Genomic DNA, 19,397 nt, shown 5'->3' with positions numbered 1-19,397 from the left:
TACATTGACGGCCTAGGTTATAGGATACATATTTGTGATATATTGCCATCATTTTCTTTTTTTTTTTCTTTTTGTCACTTTAAATTACCAGGTGATTTGTTTTTATGTCTTTTTCTCCCCTGCTCTGTCTTCCCCTCCTCTCTCCATTTCTCTTGTCCTAGCCAACAACAATGACAACAGTAACAAAAAAAATAATAACTACAACAATAAAACGGGCAACAAAAGGGAATAAATATAAAAAATAAGAGATGCTTAAGTGTTTTCATTTAGCATATGCTTAATTAAAGCATTTTTGAGGTATGATTTTTCTTTTCTTTTTAAATATTTATTCCCTTTTGTTGCCCTTTTTTATTGTTATAGTTATTATTGTTGTTATTGATGTCATTGTTGGATAGGACAGAAAGAAATGGAGAGAGGAGGGGAAGACAGAGGGGGAGAGAAAGATAGACACCTGCAGACCTGCTTCACCACTTGTGAAGTGACTCCCCTGCAGTTTAAAAAAAAAAAAAAAAGACTCTCTTGCTCATTTGCAGTCATTCTTTACTCCTATTCCTTTTTTTTTTTTTTTTTAAAGACCTTTTGTGTGGTCCGGGAGGTGGCACAGTGGCTAAGGACCACTCTCAAGCATGAGGTCCTGAGTTCAGTCCCCGGCAGCACATGTACCAGAGTGATGTCTGGCTCTTTCTTTCTCTCTTCCTATCTTTCTCATTAATAAGTAAATAAAATCTTTGAAAAACAAAAAGATTAAAAAAAAAAAAGACCTTTTATTTGAGTTAATGTATGTCTGATGTGAGGTAAACTTTCTAAACTCATCTTTTTTTTCTTATTATTCATCTCAGGTAGAGATGGATCGGATCGTCTGGTATAGCACACACTTTTCTGTGCTTGAGCAACTTGAGTTTGAGCCCATGGTCCCAAGGGAGCTCCATGAATGGTGGGGTGGTGCTGTGGTGTCTCTCTCCTCTATCTGAAATTGAAAAGGTTAAACAAAAGTCTTACATGTGCAAGCCCCAACAGACCAAACAAAATGATTATGTCAAATTTAACTCAACAAACATATAAGTTGAATTTGTGAAATATACTTTGCTTGGGTGTTACAGAATAAACAGAATTTTCTTGTAAATATTAATGAGTGTTCAATGGGGTTTGAAGTAATGTGCTGGCCAGGTAACTGAATGGACAGGGAAGGACAAAGAAGGGAGGCCTCGGTCTGAATATTCTGAATTCTTTATATATTCAGATGAATTTTAGTATGGGTTTCTTAAAGTCTGTAACAAGGAAAAGAAAAGAGGAGAGTGGTCTGGGAGGTGCCACAGCGGGTAAAGCAACAGACTCTCAAGCACGAAGTCCTGAGTTCAATCCCTGGCAGTACGTGTACCGGAGTGATGTCTGGTATTTTTATCTCTCCTCCTATCTTTCTCGTTAATAAATAAATAAAATATTTTTTAACAATAAGGAAAGAAAAGGAAGGGGGAGTCGGGCTGTAGCACAGCAGGTTAAGCGCACGTGGCACGAAACTCGAGGACCGGCATAAGGATCTCGGGTTGAGCCCCGGCTCCCCACCTGCAGGAGAGTCGCTTCACAAGCAGTGAAGCAAGTCTGCAGGTGTCTTATCTTTCTCTCCCCATCTCTGTCTTCCCCTCCTTTTTCCAGTTCTCTCTGTCCTATCTGGCAACAACAACATCAATAACAACAATAATAGTAACCACAACAGTGATAAAAATAACAAGGGCGGGGAGTCGGGCTGTAGCGCAGCGGGTTAAGTGCAGGTGGCGCAAAGCACAAGGACCGGCATAAGGATCCCGGTTCGAACCCCGGCTCCCCACCTGCAGGGGAGTAGCTTCACAGGCGGTGAAGCAGGTCTGCAGGTGTCTATCTTTCTCTCCCCCTCTCTGTCTTCCCCTCCTCTCTCCATTTCTCTCTGTCCTATCCAACAACCACAACAACAATAATAACTACAACAATAAAACAACAAGGGCAACAAAAGGGAATAAATAAATAAAATAAATATTAAAAAAAAAATAACAAGGGCCACAAAAAAGGAAAATAAATAAAATATTAAAAAAAGAAAAGGAAGGAGCCAACTGGAATTCTAATAGGGATTGCATTGAATAACTAGTAGAGGATTGATAAAATGGTGTTAAAATTTATGATCCACAAACTGGTTCAGAATTTAACATTCTTTGTTTTTAGTCCTTTGCTAAAGAGAAATCAGAGACTCCAATGGGATAGGTGACTTGCCCAATGTCCTACATTTAGGAATAGCAGAAGTGAGACTCAAACTCATGTTCTCTGATGATGCAGGCTTCTTTGCATTGTTTGTATTTTGTCCAGAGCACCACTCAGCTCTGGCTGTTGATAAGAATCAAAGATAGAACCTTGGATCAGCCCTGCCCCACTGGGGAAAGAGAGAGACAGCCTGGGAGTATGGATCAACTTGCCAACACCCATGTTCAGCAGGGAAGCAATTACAGAAGCCAGACCTTCCACCTTCTGCATCCCTATAGTGACCCAGGGCCCATGCTCCCAGAGGGATAGAGAATAGGAAAGCGATCAGGAGAAGGGATGGGATATGGATTTGCAGTGGCAGGAATTGTATGGAATTGTACCCCTCTTACCCTATGGTCTTGTCAGTGTTTCCATTTTATAAATTAAAAACTTAAAAAGAGAGAGAGAGAGAGAACCTTGGATTACTCACATGCAAATCTATGTGCTATTGATGTGGAAGTACTGTAAATATGTACTTACTTTCTTCTCTATTTATTAATGATAAAGATAGGAGAAGAGAAAGAACCAGACATCACTCTGGTACATGTGCTGCTGGGGACCCAACTCAGGGCCTCATGCTTGAGAGTCCAGTACTTTATCCACTGTGTCACCTTACTTTATTCTCTAAATAAAAAATACTGGTTTTTTGTGAAAGGAAAAATATCAATTTTCATAAAAGAAGTATAAAGATTATTGAACAAAAGAGAGTTAAAATTTAAGTTTGGAACCCTCAGCTATCAGAAAATACTTGCTCTTAGAACTGACTATCCAAACTGACTTTCATTTATCCAGTTATTTTAGTTGAAATAAAACTAAAATGCATATGATTGTATACTAGTCAAAAATGTTTACGCTTGAAAGGCGTAGCTCAATTTTTGCAAATAATATAAATATTTATAAAAGAATTGCACCTATAATTTCATTTGACAGATAATAATAGTGCTATTATTTGGTTTGTAAGGAATAATTCACATCTCAACTTTCTTTGTCACCCATCACCAGGCCTTTTCCACTCTGGGCTGACTTTTTCAGATAGAAGGAGAGAGGAAAGGACACCACAGCACTGAAGCTTCCCCTCCTGCTGGGGAAGCTGGGTTTGAACCTGGGTTGCACACATAACAAAGCAGGCAATCCCCAGGTGAGCTGTTAGCTGACCTGCAACTTAAACATTTTTTTTTTTCATGAGATACCAGGGTATGAGTCCAGGGCCGCACACATGCACAGTACTGATGAACAGCCTCCTCACACTTAACTTCACTACTTATTTGTTTGGTTTAGTTAGTTATTTATTGGCTAGAGAAAGAATTTGGGAGGGGATGGTATAGAGGGAGGCGGAGAGAGCGAGCTGCAGCGCTGCTTCACCACTGTTGAAGCAAGTAGGGGCCGGGGCTGGATCCTGTGCCCTTGCATATGTAACATGTGCATTCAACCAGGTGTGCCACGTGCCACTCCACCTCCTTTTTTGTAAAGATAGGTGAGAAGGAGAAAGGAAGAGATAGAATAGAAACATCACAGCACTATTCGCCATCCATGGCTCTCCCTCGGTGCCACTTCCGTATTGTGGTAGGGCTCAGATCCAAGGCCTCGTGCACCACAATGTGTGTGCTTGACCAGGCGAGCTACCTCCCAGTCCAGTGTAACTTTGTATATTTCTTTTATGAATACTAGCTTACTGGCTTAGCATATAGATTGAAATTGCAAATGGTGAAGAAGTTATGTTGGATAATGGACATTTTTATTTCCCTGCTTTCTTTCTTTAGCTGAAGATCCATCCAAAAGCTATGTGAAATTAAGAGACTTTGTACTTGTGAAATTTTGTCAAGATCTGCCTTGTTTTTCCCGGGAAAAGTTAATGCAAGGATTCAATGAAGAAATGGCCATAGAGGCACAGCAGAAGTTCAAAATTAATAAGGTATTTCATTCTATAGGCGAGAAATATTTTCAATATGAAGAGCAGCAATGGCCAAGTGCACAGGTCCTGAAGCCAGGTTGCTTGCGTTCAGATCTGGCAGCATCACTTTTTTTTTTTTTTTTTTTTTTTTTTTTACCAGAGCACTGCTTAGCTCTGGTTTATGGTGGTGTAAGGGATTGAACCTGGGACTTTGGACCCTCAGACACAAGAGTCTCTTTGCATAACCACTGTGCTATCTACCCCCGCCCTGGCAGCATCACTTGACTTGTGACTTAGTTAATGCAATTTAGTTTACCTGCTCGTACCTTACAGCTATATTAATTGTAACCAGAATAAAGATGGGTAGAATCTTGTCTTTGCATTTTTTTTTATATTTACTTTATTTATTTATTTATTCCCTTTTGTTGCCCTTGTTGTTTTATTGTTATAGTTATTATTGTTGTCGTTGTTGGATAGGATAGAGAGAAATGGAGAGAGGGAGGGGAAGACAGAGAGGAGGAGAGAAAGATAGACACCTGCAGACCTGCTTCACCGCCTGTGAAGCGACTCCCCTGCAGGTGGGGAGCCGGGGTTCAAACCGGGATCCTTATGCCGGTCCTTGTGCTTTGCGCCACCAGTGCTTAGCCCGCTGCACTACAGCCCGACTCCCTTGTCTTTGCATTTTAATAGCTTATCTACAGGCCATGAGATAACTAACCCTGGTAATGAATTTGAGTCCCTCATGGGAGAACCATGGAGGTTACATGGGGAAGCTTCACAAACAGTTGAGTGGTGCTTCTCTATCTTCATGTTTCAAAAAGAATGAAGCGGTTGACCCAGGAGTAGGGGAACCATATATGTCAGATGATGGCAGTGATACATCTTTTATAGAAACTGGTAGTTAATATCTGTGGAGAAAGTATAGTGGGGAGAAGAGCTTTTACATCATAAACTATCGTCTTACACCTCCTTTTCTCTTTCTCCTTGTCTGTCTGGCCACATCATATTCATTTAGACTCAGCTCCGGAAAGTTTAGATCTCATCATCATCTTCTTTTTTTAAATATTTATTTCCTTTTGTTGCCCTTGTTGTGTTTTATTTTTGTAGTTATTATTGTTGTTGTTACTGATGTTGTTGGATAGGACAGAGAGAAATGGAGAGAGAAGGGGAAGACAGAGGGGGAGAGAAAGATAGACACCTGCAGGCCTGCTTCACCACTTGTGAAGGGACTCCCCTGCAGGTAGGGAGCCAGGGCCTCGAACCAGGATCCTTATGCCAGTCCTTGCGCCATTTGCCCAACTCCCAGAACTCATCTTCTTTTTTTAAATTTTTTTATTTATTTTCCTTTTGTTGCCCTTGTTATTTGTCATTGTTGTTGATGTCATTATTGTTAGATAGGACAGAAAGAAATGGAGAGAAGGGGAAGACAGAGAGGGAAAGAGAAAGACAGACACCTGCAGACCTGCTTCACCACCTGTGAAGCTACCCCCCTACAAGTGGGGAGCTGGGGGCTCGAACTGGGTTACACTGGTCCTTGCGCTTTGCGCCACTTGCGTTTAACCCGCTGCGCTACCGCCCAACTCCCAGATCTCATCTTCTTAACCTGTCTAAATGTGACCTTTCTCCTACGCCCAATAAATATATGTGAAACAACAGAAAGAGAAGACTATCAGCTATTCCTTTGGCTTCAGTGTGCTCAGACTTGAGGTTCTCTATATATTTCTTTGACTGCTTTCTCTGCCCTGTCTCTCTTTGCCCCTAGTGGCACTAGAGGTCTTTGAGTTATTCTGTCTTTTCACTGTGCCTGTGTTCCCTGCATGATTCTAAGTGGTCATAGGTTTTAATCTGTATACTGATACTGTTTAAATTCTCACCCCTTTCTTCAGCTTTATGTTCCACTCCCTCTTAAATCTTCCCCTAAGCTGTGAAACTCACTGTGTTCCCACAGCTAATCTTTTCCTCTTCTATATTTCTAGAATTTCTGTTTTCTTAGAATTATTATTTTTGCTGTCTCAGTTATACTTTCATCATTTTTGCCTGATTTAATAGCTAATTAAACTTCCTAATGATCTCCCTGTTCTTTTTGCTTCCGTTTTTATCTAGCTCAAAGGATGCTCTACTTAAAATTCAAATGTGTGTGCTTTGTTCACTTGCCCTTTTTAAAATCCATCACCTAGTAGATAAAAGCTTAGCTCTTTAACTCAGTATATTGGGTCCTGTGCTCTTGCTTCATCCTCATGTACTTCTATTCCTCTCGCAATTCTTGGTTTATGGCTGATAGTTAATATATCTCATGGTCACGGGCTGGCTGGTGGCACACCTGGTTAAGTACATGGTTCAGGTCTGCAGGAGGGAAGCTTCACAAGCAGTGAAGTAATACAGCTAGTCTCTTCCCCCCTCCCACTGCCCCACCTCAATTTCTCTTTGTTCTATCAAATAAAGTTTTAAGTAAAGTGTGTGTGTGTGTGTGTGTGTGTGTGTGTGTGTGTGTGTGTGTGTGTGTGTGTGTGTAATGGTCTCTTGGAAAAATGTCACTATTTTATCATTTGAAGTTTTTGATGTTTCATTTATCAGCAACACGCCAGACGGGTTTATGAGATTCTTCGACTGCTGGCAACTGACATGAGTGATGCTGAACAATATAGGAGCTATCGACTAGATATTAAAAGAAGACTGATTAGTCCATATAAGGTAGGAATTTCAGTGTTTAAATGGAGAAGAAAGGCAAAAGCTAAATTAACTTTCGCAAAAGTGAAAATACTCTTCTAGTTTTAAGAATTCTCACTGTCATGATTTTCCAATACAAGTTTATCTGCTTTCATTTACTTAACGTAATTTCAAAAGTAATTGTTCACGTTTCGTTTTTTCTTTTTCTTTTAACTGTATGCATCTTTTGACTGTCTGGGCACAGAAGACTCTTCCCACCAAATTGAATTGGTTGTTTTCTCCGAGTCTTGTCCTTCCATTTGTCATATATATCCTGTCTTTGTCATTGCTTGCTTCTTCCTAAATATGGCCTCCATTGCAATTTATAACCTCTAATAATTTGCCCATAGCTGAAATTGCTATCTAGTATCCCTTTTCTCTTTTTTAAACATTCTCACTTGCCCATCTCCTCCTTTTATATTTCCCTGACTCACAATTTTACCCTCCCAGATCAGATATGACCTTATTATCATCATCTGATCATTATCGAGGTAGATATTACTTGTGCCAATTTGTGTCGGTGAGGATCTGCTGTGACAGCTGCAGCTGAGAGGTGTGGTGTGTTGTGTGGGAAGAATGTTTATTAATTTAGTCAGATTGAGCATTTGACCTGTGATTGCTACATTAATTTTATTAATTTTTTAAGTGACACTGATTTATAGCATTAAATAGGCTTTAAGTATGCCATTTTAGTATTTAATTTATTTAAGTATAAATCACTATGTTAATGTGTTCATACTACAGCTTCTTAATGAATGAAAGTCTAGTTACCATCCTTCACCATAAAATTGGACTTTTTTTTGTGTGTGTGGAGCTAGAGGACCACAGGTTTGTGATTTCTTTGCTCTAGGTCACATTTTTACTCAGATAGAGGGGTAGCGGAGGGTAGATAACATTGTTATGCAAACACTCATGGCCTGAGGCTCCAAGTCCCAGGTTAAATTCCTTGCACCACCGTAAGCCAGAGCTGAACAGTGCTCTGGTAAAAATAAAATAAAATGAGACACATTTTTAAGGTATTAAAAATATATATTCTTGGGCCAGGAGGCGGCACACCTGGTTGAGTGCACGTCACAGTGCACAAGGAACCTAGTTCAAGCCCCCAGTTCCCACCTGCTCCCACCTGCAGGTAGAAAGCTTCACACATGGTAAAGCAGGGCTGCAGGTGTCTCTCTGTCTCCTTTTCTAGCCTCCCACTTCCTCTCAATTTCTGGCTATCTATCTAATGAGTATATATATTCTTTAAAAAAGAGAAAGAAAGAGGCAAAATAAAAGAAGCTGAGGTGGGGAGAGCTTCTTTAGGTGCCTGAGCACCTCCCACATGGAGCTGGGGTTTGAACCTGGGCTATTTTCATGGCACAGCGTGTCCTACCCAGTAAGCTAGCTCTCTTGCCCCCAGCTGAACATTTTTACCTGATTTCTCTGCCTCATTTCCTTCCCTTCTGCTAACTGTTACTTTGATCTTACACTACTAAGAATTTACTGTTGGGGGACTGAGCAGGGGCGCATCCGTTAAGAGCACGTATTACCTACCATGCAGAAGGACCCAGGTCCATGTTCCTACTCCCCACCTGCTGGGGCATTCTTCATGAACAGTGAAGCAGATCTGCAGGTTCTCTCCTTCTCTATCTCCACCTCCCTTCCCTCTTGATTTCCCTCTGTCCTATCAAGTATAGTCGTAAGAAAGGAGAAAAATGCCAGAGGGAGTCGGGCAGTAGTGCAGCAGGTTAAGCACACGTGGCGCAAGGAGTGGCAGGAGGATCCCGGTTTGAGCCCCCGGCTCCCAGTCTGCAGGGGAATCGCTTTACAGGTGGTGAAGCAGGTCTGCAGGTGTCTGTCTTTCTCTCTCCCTCTCTGTCTTCCCCTCCTCTCTCCATTTCTCTCTGTCCTAACAGTGACATCAGTAACAACAATAATAACTACAACAACAATAAAAAACAAGGGCAACAAAAGAGAAAATAAATATTAAAAAAAACATTTAAAAAATGCCAGAAGCAGTAGATTTGTAGTGCTAGCACCCACCTCCAGCAATAACCCTGGTGGCAATAAAAATAATAATAATTGAAAAGAAAGAAAAGTTATTTTTAAATTTATTTTTCCTTTTTGTTGTCCTTGTTTTTTAATTGTTGTTGTAGTCTTTGTCCTTGTGCTTCGCACCACCTGCGCTTAACCTGCTGCGCTACCGCCCGACCCCCAGAAATTTACTTTTGTCTTATTTATCTATTTCTTTATTTTCCACATAAAAATTAAATGTTGGAGTCGGCCGGTAGCGCAGCGGATTAAGTATATGTGGAGTGAAGGATTCCAGTTCAAGCCCCTGGCTCCCCAACTGCAGGGGAGTCACTTCCCCTCCTCTCTCCATTTCTCTCTGTCCTATCCAACAATGACGACACCATCAACAACAATAATAGCTACAACAACAATTAAAAAACAAGGGCAACAAAAGGGAAAATAAACTATTTAAACAAATTAAATATGATATTCGTTGACTTAACAGAATATAATAATTCCTTCTTGGTCCATCCTTGTTATTGCCAATGAGTCCAGTTGTATGTATGTATATAGCACATCCTTACTGAGTTACCTCTTGGTAGACACCAGGTCATTACCAACTCATGCTGCAATTCTGGATGAGGCTGCAGTGAAATGGAGGTGTACTCAGCTCCTCATATTAGTGTTCATATTCTTCTTTTTTTTTTTTAATATTCCCTTTCGTTGCCCTTTTTTTTAATTGTTGTAGTTCTTGATGTTTTCATTGTTGGATAGGACAGAGAGAAATGGAGAGAGATGGGGAAGATGGGGAGAGAAAGATAGACACCTGCAGACTTGCTTTACTGCCTATGAAGCGACTTCTCTGCAGGTGGGGCTCCAACCAGGATCCTTACCCTGATTCTTGCGCTTTGCACCATATCCACTTAACCCACTGCGCTACCGCCTGTTCATATTCTATAAATTATACCCAGTAATGGGATAGCTATATCATATGGCATTTGCACTCTGAATTTTTCCAGGACTCCCCATACTGTTTTCCATGACTATACCAATTTACATTTCCACCACAAGGATGTGTCCTTTTTCTCCAAGTCCTCACTGACACTTTGACACTTTCTTTCATATGCCATTTACTAGCATTAAAACATGTGATAAGTAAGATATTGGACTATGCATCTATAATACTAGTGTGATGTTTTCAACTGGCAGAGGTAGCAAACAAAAGGTATAAAATGTAAGTATAGATCGTAAACATGAAGTTATAAAAATGTAGTTCATAAAAGATGTTTTCTTTTCTTAAAGATGATAATAAGTTTTACTGCTAAATATCCTCACTTGTCCAGGAAGTTCATCTATCTGAAAAAGAGCTTAGGGATTAGGTGGTGGTGCACCTGTTTGAGCAAACATTATAGTGCTAAAGAACCCAGGTTCAAGCTCTCAGTCTCCACTTGCAGAGGGAAAGCTTTGCAGTTGGTGAAACAGTGTTGCAGGTGTCTGTCTCCCTCTCTATCACCAAAAAATAAATAAAGATAATAAAAATTGATAAAGATCTTAAGCTGGTTATTAAATTCTTAAATAGTTTAATTCCTCCATGAAAGACAATGAATGACATAGTGGGGGTTGTATTGTTAAATGGGAATCTGGGGAATGTTATGCATGTACAAACTATTGTATTTACTGTTGAATGTAAAACATTAATTCCCCAATAAAGAAATAAATTTAAAAAAATAATAAAGCCAGGAATCCAAAGCCAAAAAAAATAGTTTAATTCCACAACATCAAAATGGCTATCGCTGCCCCTGTATTAGCACTCATAAACAAATTCACACGTTCCATTCTTCATAATTTTGCTCAAACCCTAGTTACAGTTTTATATAGCATAAGTTTACGTGTCCAGTATTCTGTCCCATTGGGGAGCCAAGAAAACATTGAGTGTCTCCCTCTCCCACTTTGGGTTCTTAAAACAGTTTTATGAGAAACTTCTTACACATTTGGGAATCCCTCAAAATGAGGTATAACCTATTCTTGAATGTTTTGTTTTGTTACCAGAGCACTGTTCAACTCTTGCTCACTGTGGTGCTGGAAGTTGAACCTGGTACCTTAGAGCTTCAGGCATGAAAGTCATTTTGTATAACCATTATGCTGTCTCGAAAACCCAAAATGTGTAGTGTGTTGTGTGTGTAGTTTTCTTCAGTTTGTCATCCTAATCTGATATTCATGTGCCCTGTTATTATCACACCATTCTTTTTTTTTTTTTTTATGAGAAAGATAGGAGAGAGAAAGAACCAGACATCACTCTGGCACATGTGCTGCCAGGGATTGAACTTGGGACCTCAGGTTTGAGAGTCCAAAGCTTTATCATTGCGCCACCTCCCAGACCACTATTACACCATTCTTAAAATATATTTTGTTGGTATTCTTCGTGTTGGTTTGGCCCCTTTCCAAATTTTATCAAGTGGGTCTCTCCGTTTGACCTTAATGGATAGGAGGGTAGATGGTGTTTGCCAGTGAAGAATAATAGGAGGTAGGTCCGAATTATTGTAAATATTAAAGAGATTTAATGTAGTTAAGGCTTTTGCTAGCTGGATATTGGGGGGATATGTTCCTCCTTTAACTTTATTTAATTGAGCCTTAAGGGTTTGATGGGCCTTCTCGACAATGCCTTGTCCCTGTGGATTATAGGGAATGTCTGTGGTATGAGTAATGTTCCAGAGGGAACAAAAATCTTTAAATTGTTTGCTGGTAAACGCCGGTCCATGGTCAGTTTTCAGTTGAAGAGGTAAGCCCATCACAGCAAAACAGGAGAGCATATGGCTTAGAAGCTTTTTAGCGCTTTCTCCTGTCTGAGCTGTAGCCCTCATAAATTTAGAAAAGGTATCAATTGAGACAAACACATATTTTTGTTTGCCAAAGTTTGGTATGTGGGTGACATCAGTTTGCCAAATAGCATTAGCTTTTAAACCTTGGGGGTTAACCCCAAGGATCTGGATAGCACGTGTCTTTATGAGACTTGCACAAGAAGAGCATGTAGCAAGGATATGTTTTAACTGTGGTACAGGAACATCAGGAAATCGAGCTTGAAGGCCTTTAAGATTAACATGGGTTAGAGAATGAAAATCAGCAGGATCAGAGACAGAGACTGGGAAAGTTCCTGTGGAGGCAAGGTGGTCAGCTGCAGCATTCCCTTCGGACAGGGAACAGGAAGAGGGCTGTGGGAACAAAGGTGTTGAATATACAGTGGTTGGGTTCGAGAACAGAGCATAGAAGCGATTTGAATCAAGAGAGGGGAAAGTGGGTTGTCATCAATTTTCATGTAAGAACGAGCAAGCCATGGGAGTAAGTTAACAGTATACACACTGTCAGAAAAAAGGTTGAAGGATTCTGGTACAGCTTTTAATGCAAGGAAAACAGCATCAAGTTCTTTGTACTGAGGGGAATTCTCAGGAAGCTCAGTAAAGAGAGGTTTAGGAGATTGTTTGTCTGGGTAATATATAAGTGCAGCAGCTCCCTTTTTACCACCATCAGTGAAGACTGTAGGAGCAGAAGGAATGGGATCTCGAGAGAAAAGTTTAGGTGCTAGTAGAGGCAAAAGAGGTAAAGAAGCTATCAATTTATTGGAAGGAAAATGGTTATCTATTTGTCCTGGAAACCCCATGAAGCTTATGGCAAAGCGGGAATGATGGCGAATGAGCCACTCTGTATCTGTGAGAGAAAAGGGCAGAATAATTAAATCTGGTTCTTTCCCTAAGACCTGCACAGACCTATTTCTCTCTTGGCGAACCATGAATGCTAACGTGTCTATCTCAGTGAGGAGTCTTGGAGCTCCTCCTACTGGTGTGTGAAGCCACTCGAGAGCCCCATGGTCTTGCCATAATGCCCCTACTACTGTGGGGGTGGAGTTGAAGATTAGAAGGTTTACCGGAGAGGAGGGGGAGAATCGAACAAGGTGCATGTCCTGGAGGGCCTGGTTAACCCTTTCCAGTGCTGAGGAGGCCTCGGGAGTTAACTTACATTGGGCGCCATTTGTTGTTAAAGTTTCGGGGCCTCTAGCAGGCCAGGCTAGCATCGCGGTGGTAGACAGAGACAGAGACTCGGGGACACACGGCTGGGCTGAGAAGCTGCAGTTTAATCTTTATTCAGGAACGGACAAATCACCACACCATGTGCTTTTCCATGTTTTTTCCTCTGCTGCTGCTGCTGGGACTCTGGACTTCCTTAGCATCAGGGGCAGGGAGAAAGAGGGGCACCTAACTAGCAAGGGCCAAACCATTTCTCTCAGAGGTAGGGGGAAGAGGGCAAACCAACACAAAGAATACCAACAATATTTAAAATTATAAAATTGTAGCCAATAGGCTCAGAGGACAGAATATATGACTTGCATCACATATGATGAAGCAGTATTCTGCTATCTCTCAAAATATTAAAATTACTTTTTTAGGGGTGGGGGTAAATAGCATAATGGTTATGCAGACTCTGCCAGGTTCAGTCCTCCACAACACCATAAGCCAGAGCTGATAAGTGCTCTGATTTAAAAAAAAAAGTACTTTTTAAAAGAACAGAAAGTAAAATTGCTTATTATTTATTGATAGTATAGCTTAGAGTATTTTTAGATTTCAAAATGTATGCTAAAGAGATCATTTGGAATGTACTGTTTGTATTTTTACTTTTAATACATTTCATGAAAAAAATATATAAATTGCACCCCATAAAGAATTTTGATCTAGGGGGCCAGGTGGTGGCGCACTTGGTTAAGCACACTTGTTACAACGCACAAGGACAAGTTGATTGATTAATTAATTTAAAAAGACTTAGTAAGTGAGAGTTAATACTAACTTTAAGAGATTGACATTGGGGGGGGAGCGGGCAGTAGTGCATCAGATCAAGCACACATAGTTTGAAGCACAAGGACCAGCAGAAGGATCAGGGTTCAAGCCCCTGGCTCCCCGCCTGCAGAGGTGGGGGGGGGCTTGCTTCACAAGCACTGAAGCAGGTCTACAGGTGTCTCTCTCTCTCTCCCCTTTGTTTTCCCCATCTCTCTGTTTCTCTCTCTCCTATCCAGCAACAACAGCAGCAGCAACAATGAAAGGGGAGGGGCAGGCAGTGGCGCATATGGTTAAGCACACACATTAGAGTGCTCAGGACACAGGTTCAAGCCCCTAGTCCCTACCTGCAGGGGGAAAACTTCACAAGTGGGTAAAGCAGGGCTGCAGATGTCTCTCTGTCTCTCTCCCTCACTATCTCCCCCTTCTCTCTAAATTTCTCTTGTCCAATAAGTAAATAAAAATTTTTTTAAAAAAAGGAGAGGCTGGGTGGTGGCGCACCTGGTTGAGTGCATATCTTTTTTTTTTTCCCTGCCTCCAGGGTTATCGCTGGGACTCAGTGCCTGCACTATGAATCCACTGCTCCTAGAGGATGTTTTTCCCCCTTTTGTTGCTTTGTTTATCATTGTTATTGTTGTCATTGTTGTTGGATAGAGAGAAATAGGACAGAGAGAAATGGAGAGAGGAGGGAAGACAGAGGGGGAGAGAAAGACACCTGCAGACCTGCTTTAACACTTGTGAAGCGACCCCCCTGCAGGTGGGGAGCCAGGGGCCTGAACTGGGATCCTTGCGCTTTGAGCCATGTGTGCTTAACCCACTGCGCTACCGCCAGGCCCCGAGTGCATATCTTTTAATGCCCAAGGACCCAGGTTCCAGCCCTCCAGTCTCCACCTGCAGGGGGAAAGCTTCACGAATGGTGGAGCAGGGCTGTAGGTGTCTCTATTCTCTCCCTCTCTATCCTTCCCTGCCCTCACAATTTATGACTATCTCTATCCAATAAATAAATAAATATTAAAAAGAAAATATTAAAAAAAATTTTTTTTTTAAAAGATGGCCTCCAGGAGCAGTAGATTCATAGTGTAGGCACCAAGCTCCAGCAATAACCCTGGAGGCAAAAAAAAATTGACTTTTTTTTTTGGTTTATCTAACGGTTTATATTTAAATTAACATATTGCAGAAGATAAAGGACTCAGAAGGGTGAAGGGAGGAGCACTTAGGGGAGGCTGGAAATCTCATAGAACCCTGTGGTGAAATAAGATGGGGATTGGTACAGGGCGAAATGTCCTGATATCTATTTGGGAAATGTGGAAATGTACCTTTATGACAACAACAGATCCTGTGAGGCAGCATTACCTTTAATACTAGAGACTTAAAATGTTCAGAATATAAAGAAACGTATCAGTTTTCTTAGACTAACCAGCAGTTGTGTTTCTTGTCTAGAAAAAGCAGAGAGATCTTACTAAGATGAGAAAGTGTCTCAGACCAGAGGAACTCACTAACCAGATGAACCAAATAGAAATGAGCACGCAACACGAGCAGCTGGAGGAGAGCTTTCAGGAACTTTTGGAAGACTACCGGCGTGTCATCGAGCGCCTCGCCCAAGAATAAAGATTATACTGTACAGGAAGTTTGTGAGTTTCTGTACATTGTGATGTGAAAAATCCAGCATTGACTTTGATTTTAAAATCTTGTAACATTTTACTTGCATTAAAAATTATCTATCTTTAGTTGGATATTTTTCTTTTGGGGAGAGTTTATATTTTAAAATACTGTCTAGAGTCTATGAACATATATTACATTTTAAAAAGATGAAACTTCTGAAATACCACTGCAGTTACTTCCCCTCTTAAACAGTGTAATAAATGCTTAGATGTGATATGTTAAGTGTGGTGTAATTCTTAAATATCTATGTGAGTTTTTTTTTTTCCAATGTGGATAAGAGCTATAGATTTTAAGCTTTTGTCCTTCCTCTCTCCATACTCTCACTAGTTAGATTTTTACATCTAACACTTGAAAGACATGTTTTTATTTCCCCTGTAGTCTTGTTTTTCGTATATGATATTTTAAAGTGAGAAATATTCCTAGTACTATTTAAAATAGTTTTAAATAAACATAAATGTTGGAAGTAGGGAGAAGGGAAACTAGATAAAGCTAAGCCCTAAAAATTTGGCATGAAGTATTAAGTTTTCATAGACATTTTATAAGTAATAATATAAAATTAGATAAAAACTCAAAGTAAGTACCATTATTGACATCTATCTGTAAGATTAGGTGTGTATCTGTTATGATTTGTTCTAAGGTTATTACCAAGATGTTGAAGTCTATCAAGAAAAATCAAAATGTAGTGATAAATTTCTTAATATAGTTTTACTTTATTTAAATAGAGTATAAATAAATTGCTTGTTAGAAAACCATTAAAAGCAAAAGTTTGCTATTTTTGTGTACCAGTAAATCAAATATTTTATAACTCCCCAAAATGGGATGTAAGTTGCACTCTTAAATTCTAATTGGTTTGGGCCTGGGAGGGGGTGCAGTGGGTCGGGTACTGAAGTTGGGAGCACGAGGTCCCAAACTCCACCTCCAGCACCCCATGTACCACCAGAGTGATGCTCAGGTCCTCCTTCCCTCTCTTTCTTGTGATGATAATAAAATGGAGTAAGTTATCTAAAAAACCCATGAAAATAATAAAATAACTTAAAAAAAAGTTTTATTTAAAAACTGGTTTGTTCAGTGTTTAAGACAAAAATTCCAATTTGATCATACATTGTCTTGTCTCTAGAAATGTTTATACTCAGTAAAACCTGTCAAACATATGAGAAACAAAGAATAGTACCCTGAACACAAAACATCTGTAACTGGCAGCATACCGGCTATATTAGTCTCCCCCTAGCCCCCTCACACCCCACTACCTTTTTTTTAATTTTATTTTTTCAACTAGAGCACTGTTCAGTTCTGATTTATGGTGGTGCAGGGGATTGAACCTGGGACTTTGAAGCCTCAGGCATGAGAGTCTGTTTGCATAACCATTATGCTATCTACTCTCCACCTTAAATTTTTAATTATCTTTCCTCCTTGAATAGAGGCAGCCAGAAATCAAGAGGGGTGGGAGAGATAGAAAGACACCTGCAGTACTGCTTCACCACTCGCAAGGCTTTTCCCCCCACAGGTGGGGATGGGGGCTCAAACCCAGGTCCTTTTGCTTGTGACACCTGTGCTCTGCCAATTGTGCCACACCTGGCCCCCATACCACTACTTTTTGAGAGGCCAGAGCATTGTTCTGGCATCTTCAATGCCAGGGACTGAACTAGGGTCTCCACATACAGGTCCTGCACTCTGCCTGCTGAACCACCACTCCAACTGCTAAACTATTTTCTTGACCTTTCTGAACCTATGATACCCATTTGTTTTCTATTTACATTAGCTAATATTTTTTTAATTGAAAATTCACAGATGATACCTGAAGAAGAACTCTATTGGGGGAAAGGAACACAATCTAAATTATCTTTCAAGAATGTCTACAAATCAGAAAAAAGTAATGTGATGTCAATTTCTCTTTTCTTAAGCACTGTTCTGTAGTCAGTTCATGGATAAAAAATGACAGGGTGGGGGTAGATAGCATAATGGTTAAGCAAACAGACTCTCATGCCTGAGACTCCATAGTCCTAAATTCAATCCCCCATACCACCATAAGCCAGAATTGAGCAGTGCTTTGGTAAACAACAAAAAAAATAATAAAAAAAAGAATAATTATAAAATTAAAAAATAAGGGCCAGGTGGTGGTGCACCTGGTTAAACACACACATTACAATACACAAGGACTCAGGTTCAAGCCCCTGGTCCCCACCTGCAGGGGGAAAGCTTCACGAGTGTCAAGATAGCTGCAGGTGTCTGTCTCCCTCTCTATCTACCCCTCCCCTCTCAACTTCTGTCTCTATCCATTAATAAATAAATATATTTTAAAATAATAATAAAAGATCTGGTATGACATTAATCTTTACATTTTGAAAGAGTATGCCTTCATTTACAGTTAGAAGGATGAAAGGGGGCTGGACAGTAGCTCATCAGCTTAAGAGCACCTAGTGCGAAGTGCAAGGACCCGCACAAGGATCCACATTCGAACCCTGGCTCCCCACGTGTAGGAAAGTTGTTTTATAAGTGGTGAAGCAGGTCTGCAGGTGTGTTTCTCTCTCCCTCTCTATCTTCTCCACTCTCAATTTCTCTCTGTCCTATCCAACAAGAACAGCAACAACAATGGAAAAATGAGGGGCAGTGGACTCTAGTGCAGATACAGCCTCAGCGATAACCCCTGAGGCAAAAATAAATAAATAAATGTGTGTGGTAGATATGCACCTTGCATAGGACAATGAAACACTAAGATAAATGTGCATTAGTGACTAGGAGTCACTTCCCACCCACCAAAATCACCCACATCTTCACCCCATTTGTCTTTTTATTTATTTTAATTGTTACAGAGCACTGATCAGCTCTGATTTACAGTGGTGTGGGGGATTGAACTTGGGACTTTGAAACCTCAGATATAAGCATCTCTTTGCATAACCATTATGCTATTTCCCCCACCTGACCCTTTTGTCATTCACATGCACATCTCTGCTTGTTGTTTCACCTTCTTAGTTACCCCCTCTACCACCCCTAGTTATTTTCTCATTTGTTCCATCCAGATTTTGTTTTCTTTACACAACATATTTTCATGATTTCCCCCCCCCCCCAATCTATACAATGGGGTAGAATTAGCCTGAGCTATAGGATCTCTCTCTCTCTCCCACTTTATCAGCTCTAGTTTATGCTGGTGCAGGGGATTGAATCTAGGGCTTTGGAGCCTCAGGTATGAGTCTCTTTGCATAACCATTATGATATCTACCCCTACCCTCATTACAGCTTTTCTACCCACTCCCATTCAGTGTAGATGTATATATCTTTTTTTTTGTAGATGTATATATCTAAAATAAGAATTTTTATAAGCCACACAAAATAGTGTATATGAAAAAAACAAAACAAACACCACAAAAACCCCTACATACCCTACTTTGCTGTATCAGTCCTACCTGTTCTGAAGATGTATCTGATCTACTGTAGAAGAAAATTAACAGTAAAGCCCCCCCAGTGCCATGTAAGGGAATAGGGTGGGAGAGAGTGTAAATAAGTGGTATCTTTATATACTAAACAGTATTTTCCTTGCAAACATACCTAGTGTTTGCAGTGGACCTCTTAGATATACAATATTTCATGTTGGTGTGTTTGTATTAAGCATTTACTTAGGTTCCTTTGTTGTAAGTGATAATCAGCGTTCAATCATTCCCTTAGGGTAAATTACTGAGAAACACAGCTGAGTCAAGTAGTAGCAATGTCATAAGCTTCACGAGCATGCCTTATTTCCAGAATGACTTGTGACTACGAGATATTACTGTATATACTGGTTTTGACAATTTCAGTGTCATGGGATGTTAACTTTATTGTTTCTGTTTTAGTGGTATAAAAGCTCGTTAATATTCCCCTTTTTTTCTTGTTTACTAAGATTATCTTTCTATGTGAAATCTTGATCTAAATTATGAGTTACTTTTTTTTTTTTTGCCTTGTAGGACTTAGGTTCTCATTTTATTGGTGAACAATATAGTTCAAGCGGTTACTTAAGATTACACTATGAGTTAGTGGCAGTCATGACTATACCAAAGATTTCTACCTTCTCCCATCTCCTCTGTTAT

The 19,397-nt window shown here is 40.2% G+C and overlaps 1 protein-coding gene across 2 annotated transcripts in view; it reads left to right on the top strand.

The window, feature by feature from the left end:
- Positions 1-15,553, top strand: part of HAT1 (histone acetyltransferase 1) — a 48,758-nt gene extending 33,205 nt beyond the window's left edge. For both annotated transcript variants that reach the window (XM_007537801.2, XM_060177716.1), the window contains exons 9-11: positions 4,029-4,180; positions 6,734-6,850; positions 15,118-15,553. In XM_007537801.2, the coding sequence (XP_007537863.1) occupies positions 4,029-4,180; positions 6,734-6,850; positions 15,118-15,285 (437 nt within the window). In that variant the 3' untranslated portion in view covers positions 15,286-15,553. The remainder of the gene's footprint in view (positions 1-4,028; positions 4,181-6,733; positions 6,851-15,117) is intronic.
- Positions 15,554-19,397: the final 3,844 nt, after the last annotated feature.

This window comes from Erinaceus europaeus, chromosome 18 (assembly GCF_950295315.1).
Source record: "Erinaceus europaeus chromosome 18, mEriEur2.1, whole genome shotgun sequence".
NCBI classification, from domain to species: Eukaryota; Metazoa; Chordata; class Mammalia; order Eulipotyphla; family Erinaceidae; genus Erinaceus; species Erinaceus europaeus.
Note: the sequence above shows the minus strand (reverse complement) of the source record. Positions and strands in the feature narration are given on the sequence as shown.